The following is a 22,622-nucleotide window of genomic DNA, read 5'->3' as shown; positions in this document are numbered from 1 at the left end:
TCATTCTTGTTTCCTTGTAGTACGCTCCCCAGTCCGCTTTCCGTTACGCATACCGGGCGCACCCCACGAAAAAAAACGTTTTTTTTTTTTTTTTTTGCCCCGCGGGGCCCTTTTAAAGCCTCCACATCAAACCTAGGGGGTCAGGGAGGATCTACTATGCCCCCTTATGGCCATTTCCCCCTTTGTTTTGGCCTCCTCTTGTCTCTCGATCCTACCGAGAGACAAGATGGCGGCCGCTCCGGACTGTTTAGAATGTTGACAGACACCGGAGAGCCAATCAGCTTCGCTTCGCGAAGTTCCGTTACGCGTCAAGTACGCGAACCGGAGCGCTACCCGGAGCGCTGTTACAGATATATATCTTTTTTTGAACGTTAATTTCTCAAAATCCACTGGAGCACATATATTGAGACCTAGCAACGGCACATCGGGCTAACAGTCCCTACAATTTTGCCAAGTTTCGTGCAAATCCATTCAGCCGTTCGGGCTAAAAGTGAGGCCAACCGCCCTATGGAAATTAACATGGGAAAAACGCGTTTTGGGACCCCCCTTTTTTCTCGGCCCCCCCTTGACGAACCCCCCCCCACATTTTCAGTGGCTGCTCAGAAACAAAATGTTCCATTTTCCTGAAAATTTCAGCCAATTCCGTCCACAAACGCCAAAGTTATTAGACATAGAATTTTCAAAAATCCCATAGAGAAAAAATCCTAACTATATATACCTACTGGCGACCGCCAGTAGGTAATATATATATATATATATATATATATATATATATATATATATATATATATACCCATATATATAGATAATATGCATATATATATACACATGCAGGCTGAAAACATATTACTAGGCTCACACTGCCGCAATTGCATTGTAGATTTTTTACATTTGAGAAAATAAAGAAACAAACATCATGGTATTTTCATGATACAGCTAAAGAAAACTGCTTTCAGTTTGCTTTGAAAACACAACCTTATTTTCAAAGCTAAAAACGGCAAGATTATAGAGGCAGATTAGCCTAAAGAGGCTGCATATTGAACAATTGGAAAAACTGCCACCGTGCCTTTGAGACCTCCAAGAACCCCCAGGCTACCATCATGCACCACGGGTGACAGTTCTTTTCTCCGGCTCCTTCTGTGAGGCTCCAGGAGCACTGAGCTCGCCAGTTAGTGGTTTTTTTTATCACAAATTGTTGGTCTAAAGTGGAAGTTTATTGTTTCACTTGATGTCTTTAGTACTTGGGGTACTAAATCTTGTGTTTTTTCTGACTTTTGTTTATTTTTTCTCCTGTCAAAATGCCGGCCTTATTTAATAAGCGCCCTGCCTCTGGAAAAAATATGGCTAAGTCGGACCCGCACTCGGTCTGTATTTCTTGTCTACCTTCATCTCACAAACCAGACCAGTGCTACTACTGCAGTAAGTTTTCAAAAAGAACCCTTAGAGAACGGGAGAAGATTTAGCTGCACTCTATGCAGGAGAGAGGAAAGGAAGCACCTAGTGGCCGAGAAGAACATTCCTCAAAGAAGCCCTCCTCTCAGAACAGGCTGGAGGGCAAAGAAAGTTGAAAAAAGAAAACACCAGTCTCACACGCCGTCGAGAGACAGGTCGACGTCTAGAATACCTTTGTGCTCCGAGTCCGCATCGAAGTCGACATCGAGGCCTCCTTAGCCGTCGAAGCGAACGACTTCAGGTGAGTAGTCCCATCCTAGGCCGAAGATGGCACCTCCGCGTAGGCGGTCCAGCTCACCTACGATGGCAGGCGGTCGTGGCTCAACGTCGACACATCAACGTCGAAGCCCGCTGCCGAGAGTGTTCGTGCGACGTCGAGAACACCACCGACGTCGAGAGTGCTACACGCATCAACGGCGACCCGATCACCGTGGGACTCGCGCCCGTAAGACGCAGTTACTCTCTGACTACGCGCCAGCACAGGCGATCGCCATCAAGGAAGTCGCAGTCGAGACATTAGACGTCGAGATACATGGCGTCGACGCATCTGTCACCGAGAAGGTCGATTTCAAGACCTCCCATTTCACCCTCTGGCCCTAGAAGGTCAGGAAGATCGCTGTCCAGATCGACAGTGAGAAGATCGATGTCGAGGAGATCTCAGTCCAGTCACAGGTCTCCTCCTGCCAAAAGGCCTAGGGCGATATCGAGGTACCGCTTGACGCCGAAGGACGTCCAGGTTGTGACCTCCAGGAGTGTCTCATCCTCCCCAGAACTTCGAATAGTGCAAGTCACTCCTGAAACCTCACCAGTTCTGGCTCCCACCCTTATAAATAACATCTCCCTGAGATTGCTAGGGAACATAAGGAATTGGAAGATCCGAAGGTTAACCAGACCTTCGCATATTCCTAGCAGATCCAGATCTCCGATAATACAGTCAGTTCACTCCTCTGAGAGACTTGAGCGCCGTTCCACTCCGCAGAGGTCACGACTCTGAGAAGGCGCACAACACATTCTCCTAGGAGTCGGGGGTCCAGATCTCGCCACCGCTCTCCTAGAAGACGAAGCCACAGATCTTCTTTGTGGTTCTCAGAGTCCAGACCATTGAAGGCAGATTACTCTCCTACTCTTTCTTCCACTCCTCCGAGTAGAGTATCGCCCATTGATGACATTCTAACCTTCAATGAGGTCTTGTGTAGGAGGCTGCGAAGCTTCAGATTAAGAAGCCTGTTTCTGTTACTACAACGTGAGTCATCTTCGAAACACTTCATCACAGGTCTTTATCTAGGCCTTTGCTACCCCTGGTGCCTGGCCTAATAGAACCTGCTCTCCAGAAATTCCTGACTCCAGGGTCGGTGGGGACGGCCCCGACGTGGATCACTAAGAAGTACAAGGCTCCTGAGCAGGAGCCACTTTTTCTTAGAACTGATCCTCCTCCGGACTCGGTGATTGTGTCAGCGGCACGGAAGAACCAGACAGGGGCAGCATCATCTGCGGTACCCCCCGATAGAGACAGTAAGGCCATGAATTCCATTGGCAAGAGGATGTGCAACACCTCAGCATCCTATATGAGAGTAGCCAGCGCCTCTGCCTTATTGGGTCGGTACGACCGCTCTCTGTGGGACTCTTGCTCCCACTTCACAGAGAAGCTGCCAAAGGAAGACAGATAGGACTTCCTGGAGGTCCTCCATGAAGGGGGTTTAGTGGCCAATCAGGTCATCAGTGCAGCAGCTGATGCCTCTGACTTAGCTGCCCTTGGACACTCACATGGGATTTGTGCCCGTCATTCTGCCTGGCTGAGACTGACGGGTTCGAAGCCAGAGGCTCAACATCGAATCCTCAATCTCCCCTTTAATGGCACATCGCTCTTCGGCTCTCATGCTGATGACGAAATGTCCAGGATGAAGACTGAACTGGACACTGTGAAGGCGGTTGGGCTTGAAAAAAGCAAGGACTTCAGGCGACGCTACCACCCCTACTATCGACGCCAATACCAACAGAGGGTTCAAACCCCCACAGTCCAACCAGCGTCGTCCTGGCAGAGGACGAGGAGGGATCTCCAGATACACCTGCTACCAAGCAACAACAGAAGTAGTGAGTGCTTGCTTCCCCTGACTCCGTTACCCACTCCGGTGGGGAGAAGTGTCAGTTTCTATCTGGAAGAGTGGACCAAAATCACACTAGACAAGTGGGTGCTCAAAATTGTAAAGAAAGGGTACTCCATCAGGTTTAAGTCCCCTTCACCTGCTGTTCCTCCTCGAAAAACTGTCATTCATCGCATCAATCTTCTGAGAGAAGAGGTATCCTCTCTACTCCTAAAGGAGGCCATTGAGGAGGTTCCATGGCACCAACGTCGAAAGGGGATTTACTCACGATATTTTTTGGTCCCAAAGAAAGGTCCAAACAAGGAGTTCAGGCCTATACTAGATCTCAGGCTTCTTAACAAATTCATTCTGAGAGAGAGGTTCAGAATGCTGGCATTACATCAAATAATCCCGCACTTAAATCAAAGGGACTGGATGTGTTCTATAGATCTTCAAGATGCCTATTTCCACATTCCAATCGCTCGAAAGCATCGGAAATTTCTGAGGTTTCGCATCCAGTCAGACCACTTCCAAGTTCAGGACCTGCCTTTCGGACTGAAATCAGCTCCTCACACTTTCTCAAATTGCATGGCAGTAGTAGCTGCATTATTGAGAAGGAAATAAATCTTCGTCTACCTGTGCCTAGTCGACTGGCTTCTCAAAAGTGAGTCTCCAACTCTTCTGCAGCAACACCTCACTTACTGCATTCAGCAACTGCATCTGCTGGGTCTGCACGCCAATTTCAAAAAATCAATCCTCAATCCAACACAGAGGATACATTACCTGGGCGCAACTCTGGACATGGTAAACGCAAGAGCGTATCCTTCGGAGGAGAGACTATCATCCATTCTCCGAAAGTGTCACATCCTCTTGAAGAGGCCTCATCCCACGGCCCAACAGGTTTCATCTCTACTGGGGTCTATGGCCTCGTGTATTTTTCTGGTACCAAACGCCAGACTCCACATGAGACCTCTACAGCCGACTCTGGAGGATCAATGGTCTCAGATCTCCAATCGCTGGGAAGACACTGTAACCATACCTCTATCTGTCCGGCTCTCCATCACTTGGTGGATGCGACGGTCTCATCTCCTGATAGGAACTCCCTTTCACGAGGAGCTTCCCAAACAGACTCTGGTGACGGATGCGTCCCTTCAGGGATGGGGCACTCACATGGGGTCCCTGCAGATACAAGTAGTGTGGTCAGAAAGAGAACAGCTATACCACATAAACATGCAGGAGCTCAGGGCGGTTCATCTGGCTCTCGAGTTTTTAGGGCGAGCTGATGTTGCATTCATGCAAAGCATGAATGCATCAGCTCGCCAACTTATGCTGCCCGTATTTAGGAGAGTGGACAGCTACCAGACGCGCGCTTTGACGAGGTCGGATTTCACCTCGGGAGCGAGCATCTAAGCTGCGCTTGCGCAGACTAACTCGCTTCCCTAACTCGCTTCCCTCGCATGCATTAACGGCACAGATACAGCCATCCCCCACCCAACCCCGCTCACCGGGCACAAGCAGGGCTTCCATCACGGGGGGGGGGGGCTGGCACCGTCAAAGTGCCCCGACGCCCCCCCCCCCCGCTCCTCTCGTCCTGTCCCTCCGTGTCAGACCAGACTCCGCAGCCCGCTCCGTTGTTTCTCCGCCCCTTCAGTGCGTGTCACGCCTCTCCTTTCTCCCGGCCGGAAATCCCTTTTGCGTGTCAGGCCTCGTTTTCGGAACTGAACTGCAATGCCGAGAGCTTGTTCCTCTTTGGGTGGTTGTCAGTTCTTGAGAGACAGCCTGATGTCAATGGGCAAGGAAGGTAATAGTGTAAGTCTTAGAAACCAGTTTCACATTGTTTTAGCCTTTCTGAATATATAAACCACATGTCCTCGGGACTCGCGCAGATGTACTAAGGACTTTAGCTAACACCGTGCCGCTTCTTGTTTCCGTCTGCCTCCCACAGCAGCACAGGCTCAGTGCTTTGGCAGCGGCTTGAGTCGCAATCAGCTATTGGCACCGGGAAGGGGATCCAGCCCACTATCGAGCCACGTCCGATGTTTAGCGCCACTGCTTGCAGGCCCCAGAGGTCAAGAGATGCCTCTTGTTTGCCTTTATTCACTGTGAAGGGAGGCGGCTGCCATGCACAACGGTCGCCTTCTCCTGGTCGGGTGACACCCGAGGGCTTCACTGAGCTGCTCAAGTCCTCTGCATAGCCTTCAGGATCATGTGGGGTATCAATGGGGCTCAGGGCCACCGGATCATGACAGGATTAAGTGGGGCCCAGCTGGAGTTCCGTGTGGGGACCAGAGGCGGCCGTGGCGCGGACCTGGTGAGGTAAGTTTTCAAGTTTTTTTACTTTATTTTTAAACACCCCCGCACCCCACCCATCGCGTCCCCCCAACCCGCGAGCCGCGACTGTGTGCCCTCCTCCGAAGCCTTGCCAAATTCCTTGCGTGCTGCTCTCTCTCGTTTCGCTCACAGGCTTGAATCCTGGAAAGTTAGCTCAGCCTTTCATCATTCCAAGGTCTGTAAAATTAGTACAATGGAGTTGAATAGAAGAAGCAGTTATTTACAGCCCTGTGAAACTGTGAGACTATGTCAGCAAAACACTATTGAATAATTCTGCATTTTATTCTGCCTACGGGGAACATCATTCTGCCAAGCATTAAAAGAAAATAAATACGAAATGGGAATACGTTATTTTTCACGTAACTGTGAGACGATCAGCACCTCTATCGAGTTCTCCCCTGCTCCCAGACACACATTTTCCTTGTCCCCACGTCCACTTTCATTTTTAGCCCGTACCATTCTTCAGTCCCCTGATTTCTTATCTTTCCCTTCTCTGTATGTTTTTTTCTGCTTCTCCTTATACCTCTTCTCCTTTTTTGACTTTTTTCTCTGTTGTAAATTCCTACTCACTTTCAACTCTCATTCTCTGTTCGGTTTATCTTTCTCCATCTCCACTCTGTCCCATATTTTTCATCCTTTTTATACGTCCTTCTCTACTTCCGTATTCCTCCGTAACCCTTAACCTTCATCTATTTTGACTGCCTCCACCCTTCGTTTCACAATGTATCTCATCTTTTTTCTCTACTGGTCCTCAGTCTTTTCATGAGTCGTCTTTCGCCTCTTTCCCCCACCTGCCCCTCGCATTTCATTCAACTCACCTTCCTCATCTCTATTGTCTCTGTGCTTCTGTTCACTCTACCCTAGCTTCTTTCTCTTATTTTCTCTACTACTCTTTTTCCTCTCTAGTCTTCACTGTACTTTTTTCTATCTCTTCCTTACTCCCCTCTTTTCCACATTTCTCCTCCCTCATTTCCCTTTATTTATTCTTTACGTCTTGTCCATGCCCTCCTTTATTTCACTCAATCCCTCTTCTTCCTCTTCCTTGCTTCCCTCTACTCTCTCTTCCCCATTTCTTCTTCTTTACTCACTTTTTCTGTACACCTCCCCCTTTCCTATTTTCCATTTTACTCCCACTTATCACTGCATACCCCTCATGTTCCTTTTCCCCGCCTCTTTTCACTCATATTGCTTTCTTTTCTATACACTTCCTCTTATTCCCCTCTTTTACACACACCCTCCATCTTTTCCTTTTCCCCTTCTTTCTTTATCTCTGTCCCCTACCTTGTTTCATTGTTCACTCGTTCCATTTCTCTCTGCCCTGTGGTTGTCAGGCAGCAGAGGCGTGTCATTATTACTTAATGGTGTCTGCTGGGTTTTAACTGCTCTCAATTGTGGAAAAGAGGTACTGTATGTGTGAGAACATGGGGCTTATTCACTGTATGCCATACTGTTGGGGTGCTCTGCCTGCTCTTGGTAATGTGAGAGGGATTTGCCTGTGTCTGTCAAAGAAGGTGGTTAATATGTACGTGAGGCACATCCTGCTTGCTCTTGGGCGTTTGTGTTTTTTCTTATCTGAGGGAGGCTGTAATATCGGATCATGTTTCAGCACCGCTGCTTCCCCCATCAGTGTCCAGCTGCCCCTCTCGAGGCTTTCCTCTTACAGGCCAAGGACCCCCACTCCCAACAACAGTAATACATGAGTATTTTGCACTCTGTGCATGTTTTACTTAAAGCTTTTTAACTTCTAAAAAAGGTCATTTAGCCCAATAGACTCGGTGCCAGTGCTCCATAAAAACCTCTGTTAGGCAGCTGCCTCAGGGCACCACCTCAAAGGGCAAATGCAAAGTACCAGACTGCAATGAAGAAGTTTAAAAATTGCCCTGTTTCTTTGGAATAGGGAGCGCCCAAGTGGCAAACTAAACATTTTGCCGGTAGTTCTGGAAATACTTGCAGCAAGCGGACCAGATTGCACGTGTCAGGGCCTATTTTACCCAGGCCAAAGTTAAATGAAGTTAAGCAGCTAAGAGGGAAAGAAGTAGGCGCCCTGGCCAGTGATACCTAGCTATATGGTATATTGCATCTGAGTTTGATATGTATTCAGTGTTCTTTTTAATGTGTTCTGTTGGTGGTGTCTGCTGCCTAAAAGAACAGTTGTGCCAGCCTCAATTTAAAAGTAATAGTAACAACCCTAACATCTTCATGACTTGTACACACAAGTTCAGGTGCTCTATTTGTGCAGTTGTGTACCATTTCTGCCACTGTTTCCCAAACTGTGAGTCGCGGCCCACTGGTGGGTCACAAGCTGTTTTTTGTTGCTTAACAAAAGTCCAAGCAAAAAATAAAGATGTATTAAAATTTGGTGCCCCCCACCCCCAAATGTGTCTCTAGTTGCGCCTCTGACTCTGAGTGTCCCACAAAAGTGTGTAAAGTGAACGAGAAATATCCAATGCAAATAAGAGCCACTAATTATTTGGGAGACTCTGCAGGACCTGGTCTTTGGAAGAAGGGTCAGCGTTTCAGTTAGTGTTTCACTATGCTGGATATTTATTGCCATCACATAATCAAAGTTTAAAAAAAAAGCATTTGCAATGCAATAGGTATCACATTTACACGAGTTTCAGCTATTGGTATTATAAATGACTGCGTTTTTTTAATTAAAAACATTAAAAAAAAGGCATTGTCATTTACAATACGAGAGTTTAAGCTATTGGCACTGTAAATAACAATGACGTTTATTTATCTGTTTTCAAAACCAACACATAGATAAAAGGTTTGTCATTTACAATGCCAATAGCTCAAACTTTTGCAAATGCGAGACCTATTGCATTGCAAATGCTTGTTTTTTCCTTCCATCAAACCGACTGCTCTGCTTGTTCAGACGGACAATACAACAACGATGTATTACCTGAACAAGCAGGGGGGCACCAGGTCCAGACCCCTTTCGCTGGAAGCACAAGCGATTTGGAAGTGGCTTCTGGCACCAGGCATGAAGATCTCCGCAGTTCACCTACCAGGAGCCTCAACGTCCCAGCGGACAGCCTAAGCAGGCATTTTGCAGAAGCGCACGACTGGGTGCTAGAACAAGAAGTAGCGCAATACATGTTTCATAGCTGGGGAACACCAGACATAGATCTCTTCGCGGGTGCCGAAAACGCAAAATGCAGCGTCTTCGCCTCCAGATACCCAGAACCAGGCTCCAGGGTGGACGCTCTTTTGATAGACTGGTCAGAGATATTACTCTACGCCTTTCCACCAGTCCCCCTCATTCCCCTGGTGATCCGGAAACTGTACCAATCAAAAGCGAAGATGATTCTGGTTGGGCCTGACTGGCCTCGCCAATGGTGGTACCCGGACCTTCTTCATCTGTCCAAAGTACCACACAAGAGGTTACCGTGTCATCCGGATCTGCTTAGCAGGGCGGGCGGCAAGGTGTTCCATCCCAACCTGCCATCCCTGAGGTTAGCAGCATGGCTCCGCATCTAATATGGACATTTAGGTCTCTCTCAAGACTGCATGCAGATCTTGAAGGAGGTTTGGAGACCTTCTACAAGGAAGTCTTACGCTTATAAGTGGAAGCGTTTTTACATGTGGTGTACTGCTGAGGGTCATGACCCTATTCGAGTTCAGGAACAGGTACTGTTACCCTACTTACTGTATTTGGCCAAAGCAGGTTTGCAATATTCCTCCATAAAGGTTTACCTGGCAGCGATAACAGTATATAGAAAGTCTCCTACTCAGGCTTCTTTCTTTCAGATGCCAGTTGTTAAGGATTTCCAGGAGTGTCTAAAAAAGGTCTACCCACCAGTTAGGTCTCCATCTCCTTCCTGGGAGCTTAAAGTCGTTCTCTCTAAGTTAATGGGTCCCCCATTTGAGCCTATCCACAAAGCCTCCCTACAACATCTTTCATGGAAGACTGCTTTTCTCGTGGCAATCTCATCTGCTCGCAGGGTGAGCGAGATACAAGCCTTGTGGAGCCTTATGTCGTTTTTCATGCGAACAGAGTGGTGCTTATAGCTCACCAAAGGTTCCTTCCTAAGTTAGTCTCGGAGTTTCACATCAACCAGTCAATCACTCTTCCTACTTTCTTTGCGAACCCTGTCACTCTTGCTGAGAGAACGTTGCACTCTCTAGACCTAAAAAGAGTGTTAACATTTTATCTAGACAAAACAAAAAGTGTACGAAAGAGCGGACAGGTTGTTTGTTAATTATGGTCCATTGAACACTGGTTTTCCTGCCTCTAAAAGGTCCATTGCTAGATGGATAATGTCATGTATCATGTTATGCTATCAGCTGGCACACAAACTGCTCCCGGGCAAGCTGAGAGCTCATTCTACAAGGGGAAAAGCAGCTACGGTAGCGATGTGTAGAAATGTACCTATTCAGGAAATTGTATTGAGATTCATAGGTGTTGTCAAAGAGAAGGCCCAGAATAGGGAGCACTGTATGGGAACACATTTTTACGTTTACAAATGGCTAGAGACAGCTTCTTCAGAGAGATACTCCAAACAAGCATTTACAATGCAACGGTTTCGCCTTTGGAGAAGTTAGAGCTATTGGCATTGTAAATGACAAAATTTGTATTTATGTGTTGGTTTTGAAAACAGATAAATAAATGGCATTGTCATTTACATTGCCAATAGCTTAATCTCTCGCAAATGTGAGAACTATTGTACCCTACGGACGAGCTCAGCAGACAGCAATTACTACCACCCACACACACACCCAGAGCCACACACACACACCCAGAGCCAGCCACACACACCCAGAGCCAGCCACACACACCCAGAGCCAGCCACACACACCCAGAGCCAGCCACACACACCCAGAGCCAGCCACAAACACACCCAGAGCCAGCCACAAACACACCCAGAGCCAGCCACACACACACCCAGAGCCAGCCACACACACACACCCAGAGCCAGCCACACACACACACACCCAGAGCCAGCCACACACACACACCCAGAGCCAGCCACACACACACACCCAGAGCCAGCCACACACACACCCAGAGCCAGCCACACACACACCCAGAGCCAGCCACACACACACCCAGAGCCAGCCACACACACACCCAGAGCCAGCCACACACACACCCAGAGCCAGCCACACACACACACACCCAGAGCCACACACACACCCAGAGCCCCCCTTACGCCCAGAACCCCCCCCACACACACACACAACCAGAGCAGTCACATACACACACCCACTGGAGCAGTCACACACACACACACACACACTGGAGCAGTCACACACACACACACACACACACACACACACACTGGAGCAGTCACATACACACACACACACACACTCTGGAGCAGTCACATACACACACTCTGGAGCAGTCACATACACACACACACACACACTCTGGAGCAGTCACATACACACACACTCTGGAGCAGTCACACACACACACACACACACACACACACACACACACTCTGGAGCAGTCACATACACACACACCCTGGAGCAGTCACACACACACACACCCAGGAGCAGTCACACACACACACACACACACACACACACATACTCTGGAGCAGTCACATGCACGCACACACTGGAGCAGTCACACACGCACACACACTGGAGCAGTCACATACACACACACACACACACTCTGGAGCAGTCACATACACACACTCTGGAGCAGTCACATACACACACACACACACACACACTCTGGAGCAGTCACATACACACACACTCTGGAGCAGTCACATACACACACACCTTGGAGCAGTCACACACACACACCCAGGAGCAGTCACACGCACGCACACCCAGGAGCAGTCACACGCACGCACACACTGGAGCAGTCACACACGCACACACTGGAGCAGTCACACACGCACACACTCGGGATCCTTCATGTGTAGACAGCGGGTGAGATCGTTGGTGTTTTCAAATATAGAAGAACTGGCAAAATGGAAGACTTAACTAAATGTGAATCTTTCCTAGTACTGATAAGATCCGTGAAATGTGTTTCCCTTCACTTAGAATTTCCTGCTCATTTCTTTTGCGATACATAATATCCTCAAACAACGGAGCCTTCAAGGAAGCCTTAATTAATTTCATCCCAGAACCAACAATAAGCAACATCTGTCTCTGTCTTAGGCAACGAACATTTGGTATGACCATACTGACGTGGCAAGAACATTTCTATGTGGATTGACCCACACGTAATCTTTGGCATGCCGGGATTAATCACAACAAGAAGAAACATGAACTTAATCTGGTGTGACCATCACATCTCTTTACATAACAACTTTGCAACTTGAAAAGCCCCAGCAGAAGTGACACAAAAACTATGTCACCTACAGGCACCTTAAGAAATTAAACCTTTCAGCCCATGAACATATCTCACTGAGACCTCATCTAACAAGCAATTAACACAGATAGCTAATGTCTACAACTAGCCTTCTAATGGCTCCAGCAAATACCAAAGAGGGGGTTCACTGACACAAAACACAGAATAAGGACTCCTAAGATAAATGAAATGATAAAGAAGCAAAATAAAATAGGTACAACCTAGCGGGAGGCACACGGACAGCGGGAGGCACACGGACAGCGGGAGGGGGGCGAGCAGGCACATGGACAGCGGGAGGGGGGCGGGCAGGCACACGGATAGCGGGAGGGGGCGGGAACGGGGACACGAACAGCGGGGGGGCAGGAACACACACACACTCTGGAGCAGTCACATACACACACACACACACACTCTGGAGCAGTCACATACACACACACTCTGGAGCAGTCACATACACACACACCCTGGAGCAGTCACACACACACACACACACACACACACACACACACACACACACACACACCACACACCCCCAGGAGCAGTCACACAAACACACACACACACTCTGGAGCAGTCACATGCACGCACACACTGGAGCTTAGGGCAGATACTAAAAGGGAACGGGCGCCCGAGGGAAAATTCATGTGAGACGAGTACTTACACAGTGTTTATTTTACAAACGTTTTTCTCTAGATTACCAGTTTACCACCCTCTTTTCACGTCTTTTCTTAAACAGTGCGAAACGCCTAAACTTACAAATCTTGATAAAAGCCGGGCACGCAAGGGCCATATTACTCAGTCATGCTCGAGGGCCCCCTGCATCGCCTTAAGTGACATCATCGATTTGTCAAATAAATCCGGTGGATGAAACGCTCACTGCGACATCTTCGCGCAACCTGCAGCCCACAGACTTAAATCACAGCCAGACTGTCAGTCTATCATTCTTCTTCCAAAAGTGGACATGATCGTTCACTTCAGTAACAGCAACACTTTTGACATGCAGTGCTACGAAACTCCAGTTTTGTATTTCCAAACGCTACCCTACATTTTCTTAAAGCTTCACTAGGCGCCGGCACCGTAGAACACTGTTCATCCGCTTTTAAAAAAAAATACACTTCTTTACAACTACTCCCTCAATACGGCATGTGCCCCACGTCACGTGCACTGCGCGGGAATCGCCATCACCCAATAATTGTTTAAGGGGCAAGGCTTTACTCAATTGTACTCGAAAAGCAGGGATGGATAATGAAGGGAAAGTCCTCTGGAATGCGACTACTCTGCAAGTAGTAAGAAACCACAAACTTCTATCGACGCTCCGCGGTGAACCCCACAACGCTGCAGAAATGACATCAGGGGAGCTAGGGAGGGACAGTGTACACCGGGCGGGAGTCATTACATTGCAACAAACTTTCGGACAGCGGGAGGCACACGGACAGCGGGAGGGGGGCGGGCAGGCACACGGACAGCGGGAGGGGGGCGGGCAGGCACACGGACAGCGGGGGGGGGCGGGAACGGGGACACGAACAGCAGGGGGTGGCAGGAACGGGAAGACGGACAGCGGAAGGGGGGTGCGGGAACACACGGAAAGCACTCACCTGGACCTGGACTTCCTCCGGCGGCGGTCGGCCGCGGAATGACGAAAATAAACCTCGACGAACAGAAAAATAAACCCCGCCCACCGCCGCACTGACGTGTCCAAAGGGGCAAGATGAGTAAAAATGGCCGGAACGCCCTCAAATCTGCTCCGCAATTGACGGACAGATCTCTGTTCCAATGGCTAGCCTCCATTTATGGAGCTAGCCAATGGGAAACAGAGGCGGGACGAACATCCATACTGTTAACAAAAGTTTTCGCCTGGGCGGAGCACTGCGTGCTACGGCCAGGTCGAAACCTAAAAAGGGGACAATATAAGTGGTGTCTCTTTTTTTTTTTAAATGGCCATTGACTAGTGGAGCTGGAACTGCTGCCAGGTGTGTAAGTGGCCACTGCTGGTTATCATTAAGGAAGCAGATGAAGCAGGACTGGGGCCCAGGGGTTTAAGGGGCCTGCTGCATCACAATTATGGCTTTGTACCTTTTATAAAAAGGGCCTGGTGGCTTATTTTCCTTTCTAGTATTTGGACCGAGGTGATGGTCCGTCATGGTGGGGAAGAGGTAAAAGATGCAGAGGAGATAGCCTGCTTCTCAGGACTGCAGTTATTAGTGCAGCAGGTGTAGTTGCATTGGGGTACAAGAGTGTGAGGGGCTCAACACCCCAATTATGGTAATAAGTATGTTTGGGATAATATATGTTTTTGTTTGATGCATTTGCTGTTTTATAAATCTCATAGCTAGTCCGGTTTATAAGCTATAGAAAAAGTTCTCTTGAAATCATCTCATAAGCCCTGCCTCCTGCGCACAGCCATGCTCCTCCTGCTCCCCCAATCCTTGCAATAAATTTTGGAGGGGGTCCCGACCTCAAAACATTTTGCTTAGGGGGGGCTCTGAGCCAAAAAGTTTGAATACCTCTGCTTTAGAGGATACTGCAGGAGTGAGCCATTTGTTAGCGGCCATCTTTAAACGAAAAAACAAAGTCTTTGGGTTTTCCCCTGGTGTGCCCCTCTCCTTTCTTAACCGTACGCGATAGGCCTCAGAATCAAGACCCAGATGGTCTAGGATGATTGTTTTAATTGGTGGCGTAGGGACATTCCCGGAAGCGTTGGCCACCTGATAAGTCGCCTGAGCCTCCGCAGACAAAAGGGGTGCAAGAAAAAACGGCCACTTCTCTAGGGGCCATCCACACGCATGTGCAGCCCTTTCAAAGTTCAATTAGAACGCGTCGGGGTCCTCTCCGGGTATATATTTCTGGAGGGATGCCCCCGAGGGACTGGGATGGGGGCTTCGGGGTTCCCGGTAGGGGTTGGGCGGAGGCTCCACTATCATTTCCTGCAACCCCTCGATTTGGGCAGATCTCGTGGATTTGAAGGTTTCTCTGTCCGCTTGGGCGGAGGATAGCTGTTGTTCAACGGCCCACCCTAGTTGCTCTTGGCCTTTCACTAAGTGCTGCAACAGGTCCTCCATCTTTTCGGTACCAATGGTTGCCTCTATGCCCGCATTCTCCACCAGTGTGAGCGGGCTAGAGGAACTCTCGGAAACTTTAAGTGGTTTAACCCAGTTTTTATTGGTTTTAACAGTCTCTTTCGCCTAGGGCTCTGTCTGTAATAAGGTAGGGTCGCTTCTTGTTCCTTGTCAGGGGATAGGCGCCCTCTCAGAAGCGATTTTCCTCTTCTCTTCCACTCCAGGGTGCTTCCGGGGCCAGTCGCCGGTCCGAAGTAAAAAAAAGACAACAGACTTGGTTTTAGTCAGTGTTCCCACTATATATAGTGATAGGGAAGGGTAGTGAGGAGTCACACGGTGCCCAATACCAAACAATATGTACACAAGCAGGTCGGGGCTCCGTGCCGGTAGTGCTCGGGAAAGGGGAGTGACTGGAGTTAACGCCTGTGTGGTTACGGGAGTTTGAAACCCTTCCTCCCAGCCCAACCCGAGATGCGTGCCCGTGCCTGGTTGAGCCACGCGTCTCCTGACGTGTGGCTGGGGCGATGCGCCATACCGTTGGCCTCCTGGCCCCGTTCCACGTCGACAGGGATCTTCTCCGCTCGTTTCCTCCTCCAGCGGTCTCCTCTCGTCCAGCTCGGCGACTTCTCCACGCTTGCTTCCTCCTTTGGGAGTAGGACACGCCTCCCTGCCCTCTGTTCCGGGTTTTGGCAGGTCTGACTCTGTGACGTCCCCAGGGGGCGTGGCCTTCTGCAAATTCGGCCCAGTTAAAGAAACAGGGACCGGCTTTGTCGTCCGGGCGGAAGAGCGTTGCTTCTGCCCGGTTCCAATTTTCAGGTTGCTGTGGGGAGAGAGGTGAGACTGGTATAGCTCTCGTCTTCATAACGTTTCTCTTCTCGCTTCCGAACTGGCCCCCCTCGTGACATAGTCCTACTGATGCATTGTAGATATCTTCATCTACAATGCACATGCCTTCCTAGCTGGGTAGGGCTGTGCACTGTTGCAAGATATTCATACAATATTATCCATAAAAATGAAATGGCTCTGAAAGGCAAACGCCAGTACAGTGCACCATGGGTATAGAAAGCTCCTGGTGTCGTGAAGGGAAGGAATGCTATTCCACAGCTTTCATCATAGGCCTCTCAGGCTATATTGTTTCCTTTCAGATTAGACACTTTAAATCTTTTTTTTTAAAACTAAGATGCTGCAATGCAGTCTTGTAATGGATATTTTTTCAACGTGAAAGACTACATGCAGGGAAAAATGTCACCTCTGATATGCTCCTAAAGGGTGCTCTTCATCTCAGGAATATATGGAGTCAGGCACACTTTAGTTTATGCACATCGACAATATATACATATGGATCAGTACTTCTGAGTCAATGCAAGCAGTGCAGAGTTATTAAAATATTTATGACTACAATGAAGAGAACCGATCTACTCTGTGAGGGCACCTTGAATAATACTTTTGAGCTCAGTCTTTCTGCCCGAGAGTTCTCGATCAGATGCACGTTTTTCAGTACATACACCAAGCACATTTATACTTACCGTGGTGCATACCAGTGGGGTGGACTGTGGTGCTCCCTTCTGCCTGCACAAGCAGAGGATATTAGGTTTGCTGTCACTCAGGTCCTCTGTAGTGGTGTGCTGTTCTAGTACCTGGCTTGGCACTTTAGGAGAATCTGGGCCAAATACATTGGTAGCTCTACTTTGGGAAACCTATGACAGACAGGACTCTGTCTTAACTATTGTGTCTACCTTAAATGAAAAGAAAGGCCTCCTGCTAGGTTTTGTGGAATGACTTTGTGTTCCATTATAGGGCAATACTGTCATTATATTATTATTATTTTTTTTTTTTTTTTTTAAATTTAAACTTTATTGCACCCTCAAGTCACATACACAGCCGACATCGCCTACAACCCGGAGGCCGGCGGCATCAAAAATCCCTGGGAAAGGTAAGTTACACAGCCGGAAAGACCAACAGCCCGAGGGCCTGGTGGCGAAACTGCAGGTGTGGAACAAGTGTGCAGAGGCAATAGATCATAGTAGCCACCATTGGAAGACCATAACATATAAGCAGGGTGTACACCCCGCAACGCCAACAAAATCAGACCCAGGCGTAGCACGGCGTGCCAGATTGGCAGGATTGAAATAGCCATCCGGAAAGAACTGCGTAGAAACCCAGAGTCGAGGGCATCACCATCAGGGACCCAGGGAAAGGTGAATAACGGGGGGAAAATCCCCCAGACAATAACAAACCCACCCACCCCAAAAGAAGAACAAGCCAGACTACCTAAACCCGTGCCCACCACCCACCTCCCACTCTGCACCGCAACCATGAACCCCTCAGCTAGGCTAAGGGAGATAAGCAAATGCCCACTAAGGGGGGGATAACACTCCGGGAAGGGGACAGCGGTCGCCACAAACCAGAACAGCCGTCACAAGCAACCCCCAATGCAAAACACCTCAAAAGTCAGGCGCAAAACACCACACTGACACAACGTTAAGGCCTTCAATTGACACACTCCTCATCCACAGCTGCTGCAGCCCCCCCCTCCTGTAGCACATCAAGCTCCACACTCTCTGGATCCGACTCACCATCCTCTTTCGCACTCTGAAACGCCCGAAACATACCCCAACAGTTTTTGGGTCTACTCATTGGAGGAAGGAGTTCACTATACACCTCCGATTGCGTGCAACAGTAAAGCAAGTCTGTTTCCCATCGTTTTTAATACTGTCATTATATATTGCAGACTGAATGTAATGGTTGCATTGGCACAATATTTTCAAATCTTGACATTTTTGTAACATTATCATACCCACTGTCCAGCCTCAGACTTTAGACTGTTTGCACCAATCAGAGCACTTCTTCACCTACTCAACAGCCATCCCTCCCTGGTCTCATTTTGTAACCATTCACCCATTCACTCATTCACCTAATATTTAGTCATGCAGTCAGATTCTTATTTATCCATCAAATCACTGACTCATTCTCACATTTGTGGACACATACACACACTTTCCTGTGAATGATTTATAAAATAATTGAGAAAAAAGAGGAGGGCAGCGAGCTGGTTGAAGGTCCAGCGACTTGAGCAACCGAGAGGTCGGGTAGGTGCAAGAGACTGTGCTTGGCAACACAACTATTGTGACGACTAGCACGCTCTCGCTTGACTCATGGTGAATTCTACCTATATATGATAGAGTGGACCATCTCCCAGGTCCTCTCAGTGGCACCACTTCAATTAATGAGGCCACTCTTCACTCACTTATCAAAACCTTTATCACCCTTTTAGTCCTGAAGACGTGCCAGAGATCTCCTTCTGAGACCACGTGAAGCGCAAAATATGTCGACCTACTGCATTTCACTTTCTTAAATAGCACAGCATCATTTCAGCTACTGAGGGCCATAACAACCCTTGAGCAGTATTCAACCTATTTGTTTTTTTAACCATGACCGAGGGATCCTCTTTATTAAATCTACTCACACTGGATACCCCCAAGTAATTTTTTTAGCCCACCACTCATCGCCCGCCTACCACAATATCAATACTGACCCGTACACATCTTAAGGCTGGATAAACAAAAGATCTACGATAAAGTGACCCTTCGGGGACCCGTAGGGCTTTGCAGCTGCGCCCCAACGAGGAGCCCCGCCCTATGATGAAGCTTGACATCCTTCGGGTGTGTGAGGGCATCAAGTAAAAGTCTCCGACTTCCTCTGTTTCTTAAATAACAATACCCGCACCTTTCTTTTATGAACAGCAACTCTCTTTAGTGAATGATTTATAAAATAGCCAAGACTTCTCCAAAAAATGTTCCCCTCTCCTTATATATTCATTTCGGTTAGGAGTTTGAATTTGCCACTGATGCCCTCTTATTTCTCTCGCTGTCGTATTTTATGTTTAATTTTTAATATATAATGCACATTCCTTACATCAGCTATCGTCACCAAAGCGCCTGGCTGTTACCTAGAACAATGCTATTCGTAATACTAGTCTTCAAAACCAAGCTCTTGAATTCCCAGTAGAGAAGTCCCAGCTTGTAACATACGTTCAGTCTGCTCTTACTCCTTTCTTTCTGGCACTTTGTATGATTTGGCATACAAATGTTGTTTATCTGCGATGTTAAGGCAATGCAAAATGGACATTCTAAGCCATACACTTGCCACTTTATTTTTATGGAGCTATTACTGGTCAGTTTAATTAATTTCAAATAATTCTCTCCTTCTCAAAGGGAGCACAAGGAGAGTTGTTCAGTGAATTTGCCCCAACAACTTTAATAGATGATGCTGGTATTCATTCGAGTATGAAACCAACTAATGCTCTTCAATTCTCAGAAGATAAGTCCCAGCTCGTAAAGTTCGTTCAGCGAACTTCGGTGTCCTGGTCACCCCCAGTCCTCTCTGGGCAGCTTTCAAGTCTGCTCTTACTCATTTCTTTCTGGCACTCTCACATGTAATAGGCGCTATTCTCTGCCAACCCTTTCGATTCTGCTCTTAAGAATCACTGCATTCGATGAATTATGATCAGTAAGTGCACAGCAGCTAACTTTCACCATAAATCCACTATCATATAAGTGTATTTTTGAGTCATTTGTGTTGGCTTGCCTTTGTTAAGAAATCGCCTCTCATCCATATCCTTCTGTACGTTCCCTGTTCAACATGTAAATAGCACACTGTCTATGCCACTATATAGCGTTTCTAGCCAAAATGCTGTTGTTGCTACTACCAAATAAACTCTGCCATCTTCTGGTCACATTGGAGCATGCTCTGTATAAGAATCCTGTTTCTTGCAACGCAGTAATAGGTTGGTATTAGAGAAGCAAACGCCGTCCTCATGTTATTGCAGCACAGTTGCACAAACCTATACAGCTGATCATTTCTAAGATTGCTTTAGGTCCTGCTGATCTTGATATTAGCGCCTACAATGCCCTGGTCTTGGTGAAGGGTAGTATTTAAATTTTGTGCGGTGACCAATAACGAAAGCACCCTGTTTAGTCCTGCAATTTCGTGAGTATGTCACTTGAGTTCTTGAAATATATGTGGACTGCTGTCCTATATTCAAATGCAAATTTACTGATTACATTTGACTAGGAGCCTTCAGTGAGAGAGCCTAAACTCGCTATCTCGCACAGCTTGTACAGCTGTTTCTTACTCATTTGCTGACTAGATTATCAATTGGCAAGTCAATCTCAGGCTTGCTTACAAGTCTTCTGTATGTCACTCTTATTCGGAAAGAATTTAGTTAATCTCTTGTGACAGCAGAGCTAATGTCACGCTCGTAGGTGGCATAGAATGAGGAACAGTTGTGCAGTGTAGAAACACTTATTTGCACTGTCCTGAATTTGCAAATGGGAGCGTTAACTATGATAGACAATCGTAGAATCAAAGTATGATAAAACTTGCTCTTCTCAAAGCTCTGGGTGTATATTCACCGGTAAGTTGCACATTCTTCTTTTCTAAGTTATTTTAATGTCATTTTCTCAACCTTGCCATGAATAACAATTTACCTATAAGTTAAAACGTCCTATTTGCATTTTGTGACGCCTTTTGCTAAATGATTTAGCATACAAATGTTGTTTATCTGCGATGTTAATTGCAATGCAAAATGAACATTATAAGCCAGACACTTGCCAATGTATTTTTATGGAGCTATTACTGGTAAGTTTAATTGATGTAAAATAATTCTCTCCTTCTCAAAGGGAGCACAAGGAGAGTTGTTCAGTGAATTGACCCCAACAATTTTAATAGATGATGCTGGTATTCATGTGAGAATGAAAAGGGCATTTTCCACAAACAAATTAGTGGTCTCTACAATATAACAAGAATTTGCAATGCAATAATTCTTGTATTCTTGTATCTTGAGCTATTGGCATTGTAAATGACAATGTCTTTTATTAATGTTTTGATTTTTGAAACATAAATAAAACACATTATCATTACAATGCCAATATCTTAAACTCGTGTAAATGCGAGACCCATTGCATTGCAAATGCTTGTCTGGTGAAGCCGCAGGTAGTTTTCTCAGTCAGAACATATCCAAACCTGACTGCAGAGTTACAATCAGTTCAGAGACCGAAGACAGGCAAGTGCTGTGGTTGCTGTTGGTGGTGCAGTGATTAGGATTGAGTCTGGGCCAGTTTATATATATCTACATAACAGATTAACAGCTCTGTGTACAGCCAAGGAGAGGAAGTTATCAGAAAGCCAGAGACATGCAGCAGAGCGAACTACGCCAGGATGGACAGAACCTCTTCCTGCATAACCCACGTAATATTAGACAATCCCTTTCCTTACTTCTGAAGTGCTTCCCATGTTTCAGGTCATGTGAGTTGTTGAATAGGCTGGGAGTGGGCTGGCTGGTGCGACGCCTGTTGTTCGTGCAGCAAATGTATCCTTTGCCAAAACCCCAGGGCACTTTTTTTACAACAATAAACTAGATGTAAAGCAGAAAGGAAAATGCAGAGAAGACCTGAACCAAACGCCAGAGCACTCGTTGATCAAAACAAAACAGGCGAGCCACGCATTTTGTAAATATTACGCAAGCCGCCATTGCAAATAAAACAAGAAAAATAAGATAAAACTGGGTGCAGTGAGTGATGAAATATAAAGCACTTCGCCCCTGTTGAAAAGATGAAAGTTGGCGCCGTGCACATGCTGCCGCAATTGTATAAGGGCTGCCTGCATGTTTTACAGTGCAAAGATAAAAGCGAATGTGCTGAATCTGGCGTCGCTGCCATTGTTTAACATATCGCGCATGGCGTGTTGCATGTAGTGCCTGCAGGACCAGTAACGAATTAAAGAAAAATAGTGTTCACAAACAAAAATGGACGTACCGTGTAACAATAGAAGTAAAAGGGCTAGTCGTTATGGGCGGTAACAAATGTAGACAAGGCGGTACCAAGGAGGGACTAACAAGCGTATTTACATATCACAAGACACCATTTAAGAAGTACCATGACACAAGCCAATGACAAATATGGGAGGAGAGTGGGCGGGCTTCTACTGCATACCCTAATACAGCATGCCTCGCAGAGTGAGTAGTGCATGCGCGCTACCGCCAGGCTCAACCTAAAAAGTGAAATGTTGGAGAAAGCAAGGCTCTACAGCAAATGTTTTTTTTAGAATGTCTAGATCATTTACAATTTTGTTTATTTTTTTTTTTTATAAAGGCCACTCCATGTCCAAAAGAACCAAATAAAGAAATGATTAACGATGGAGCTTCCTGGACAATCATTAGTACAGACAAAGCTGAATATACCTTCTATGAGGGAATGGGACCTGTTCATGCACCAGTAACACCTGTGCCTGTTGTAGAAAGTCTTCAGGTAAGTTTAGTTATGTTTAGTAGATAAAATAGTCAAATAAAAAAAATGACAAGCTTTCAGTCTATGGCTGCAG

At 47.1% G+C, this 22,622-nt stretch overlaps 1 protein-coding gene across 1 annotated transcript in view; it reads left to right on the top strand.

The window, feature by feature from the left end:
- Window positions 1–22,622, top strand: part of RBPJ (recombination signal binding protein for immunoglobulin kappa J region) — a 308,921-nt gene that overhangs the window by 198,995 nt on the left and 87,304 nt on the right. The window contains exon 9 of the mRNA XM_078678369.1: window positions 22,394–22,549. Coding sequence (XP_078534495.1) covers window positions 22,394–22,549 — 156 coding nt within the window. The remainder of the gene's footprint in view (window positions 1–22,393; window positions 22,550–22,622) is intronic.

The sequence above is a fragment of the Lissotriton helveticus genome, chromosome 2_2, assembly GCF_964261635.1.
Source record: "Lissotriton helveticus chromosome 2_2, aLisHel1.1, whole genome shotgun sequence".
NCBI lineage: Eukaryota > Metazoa > Chordata > Amphibia > Caudata > Salamandridae > Lissotriton > Lissotriton helveticus.
The sequence above is the reverse complement of the archived record's forward strand: the minus strand, read 5'-3'. Positions and strand labels throughout refer to the sequence as shown.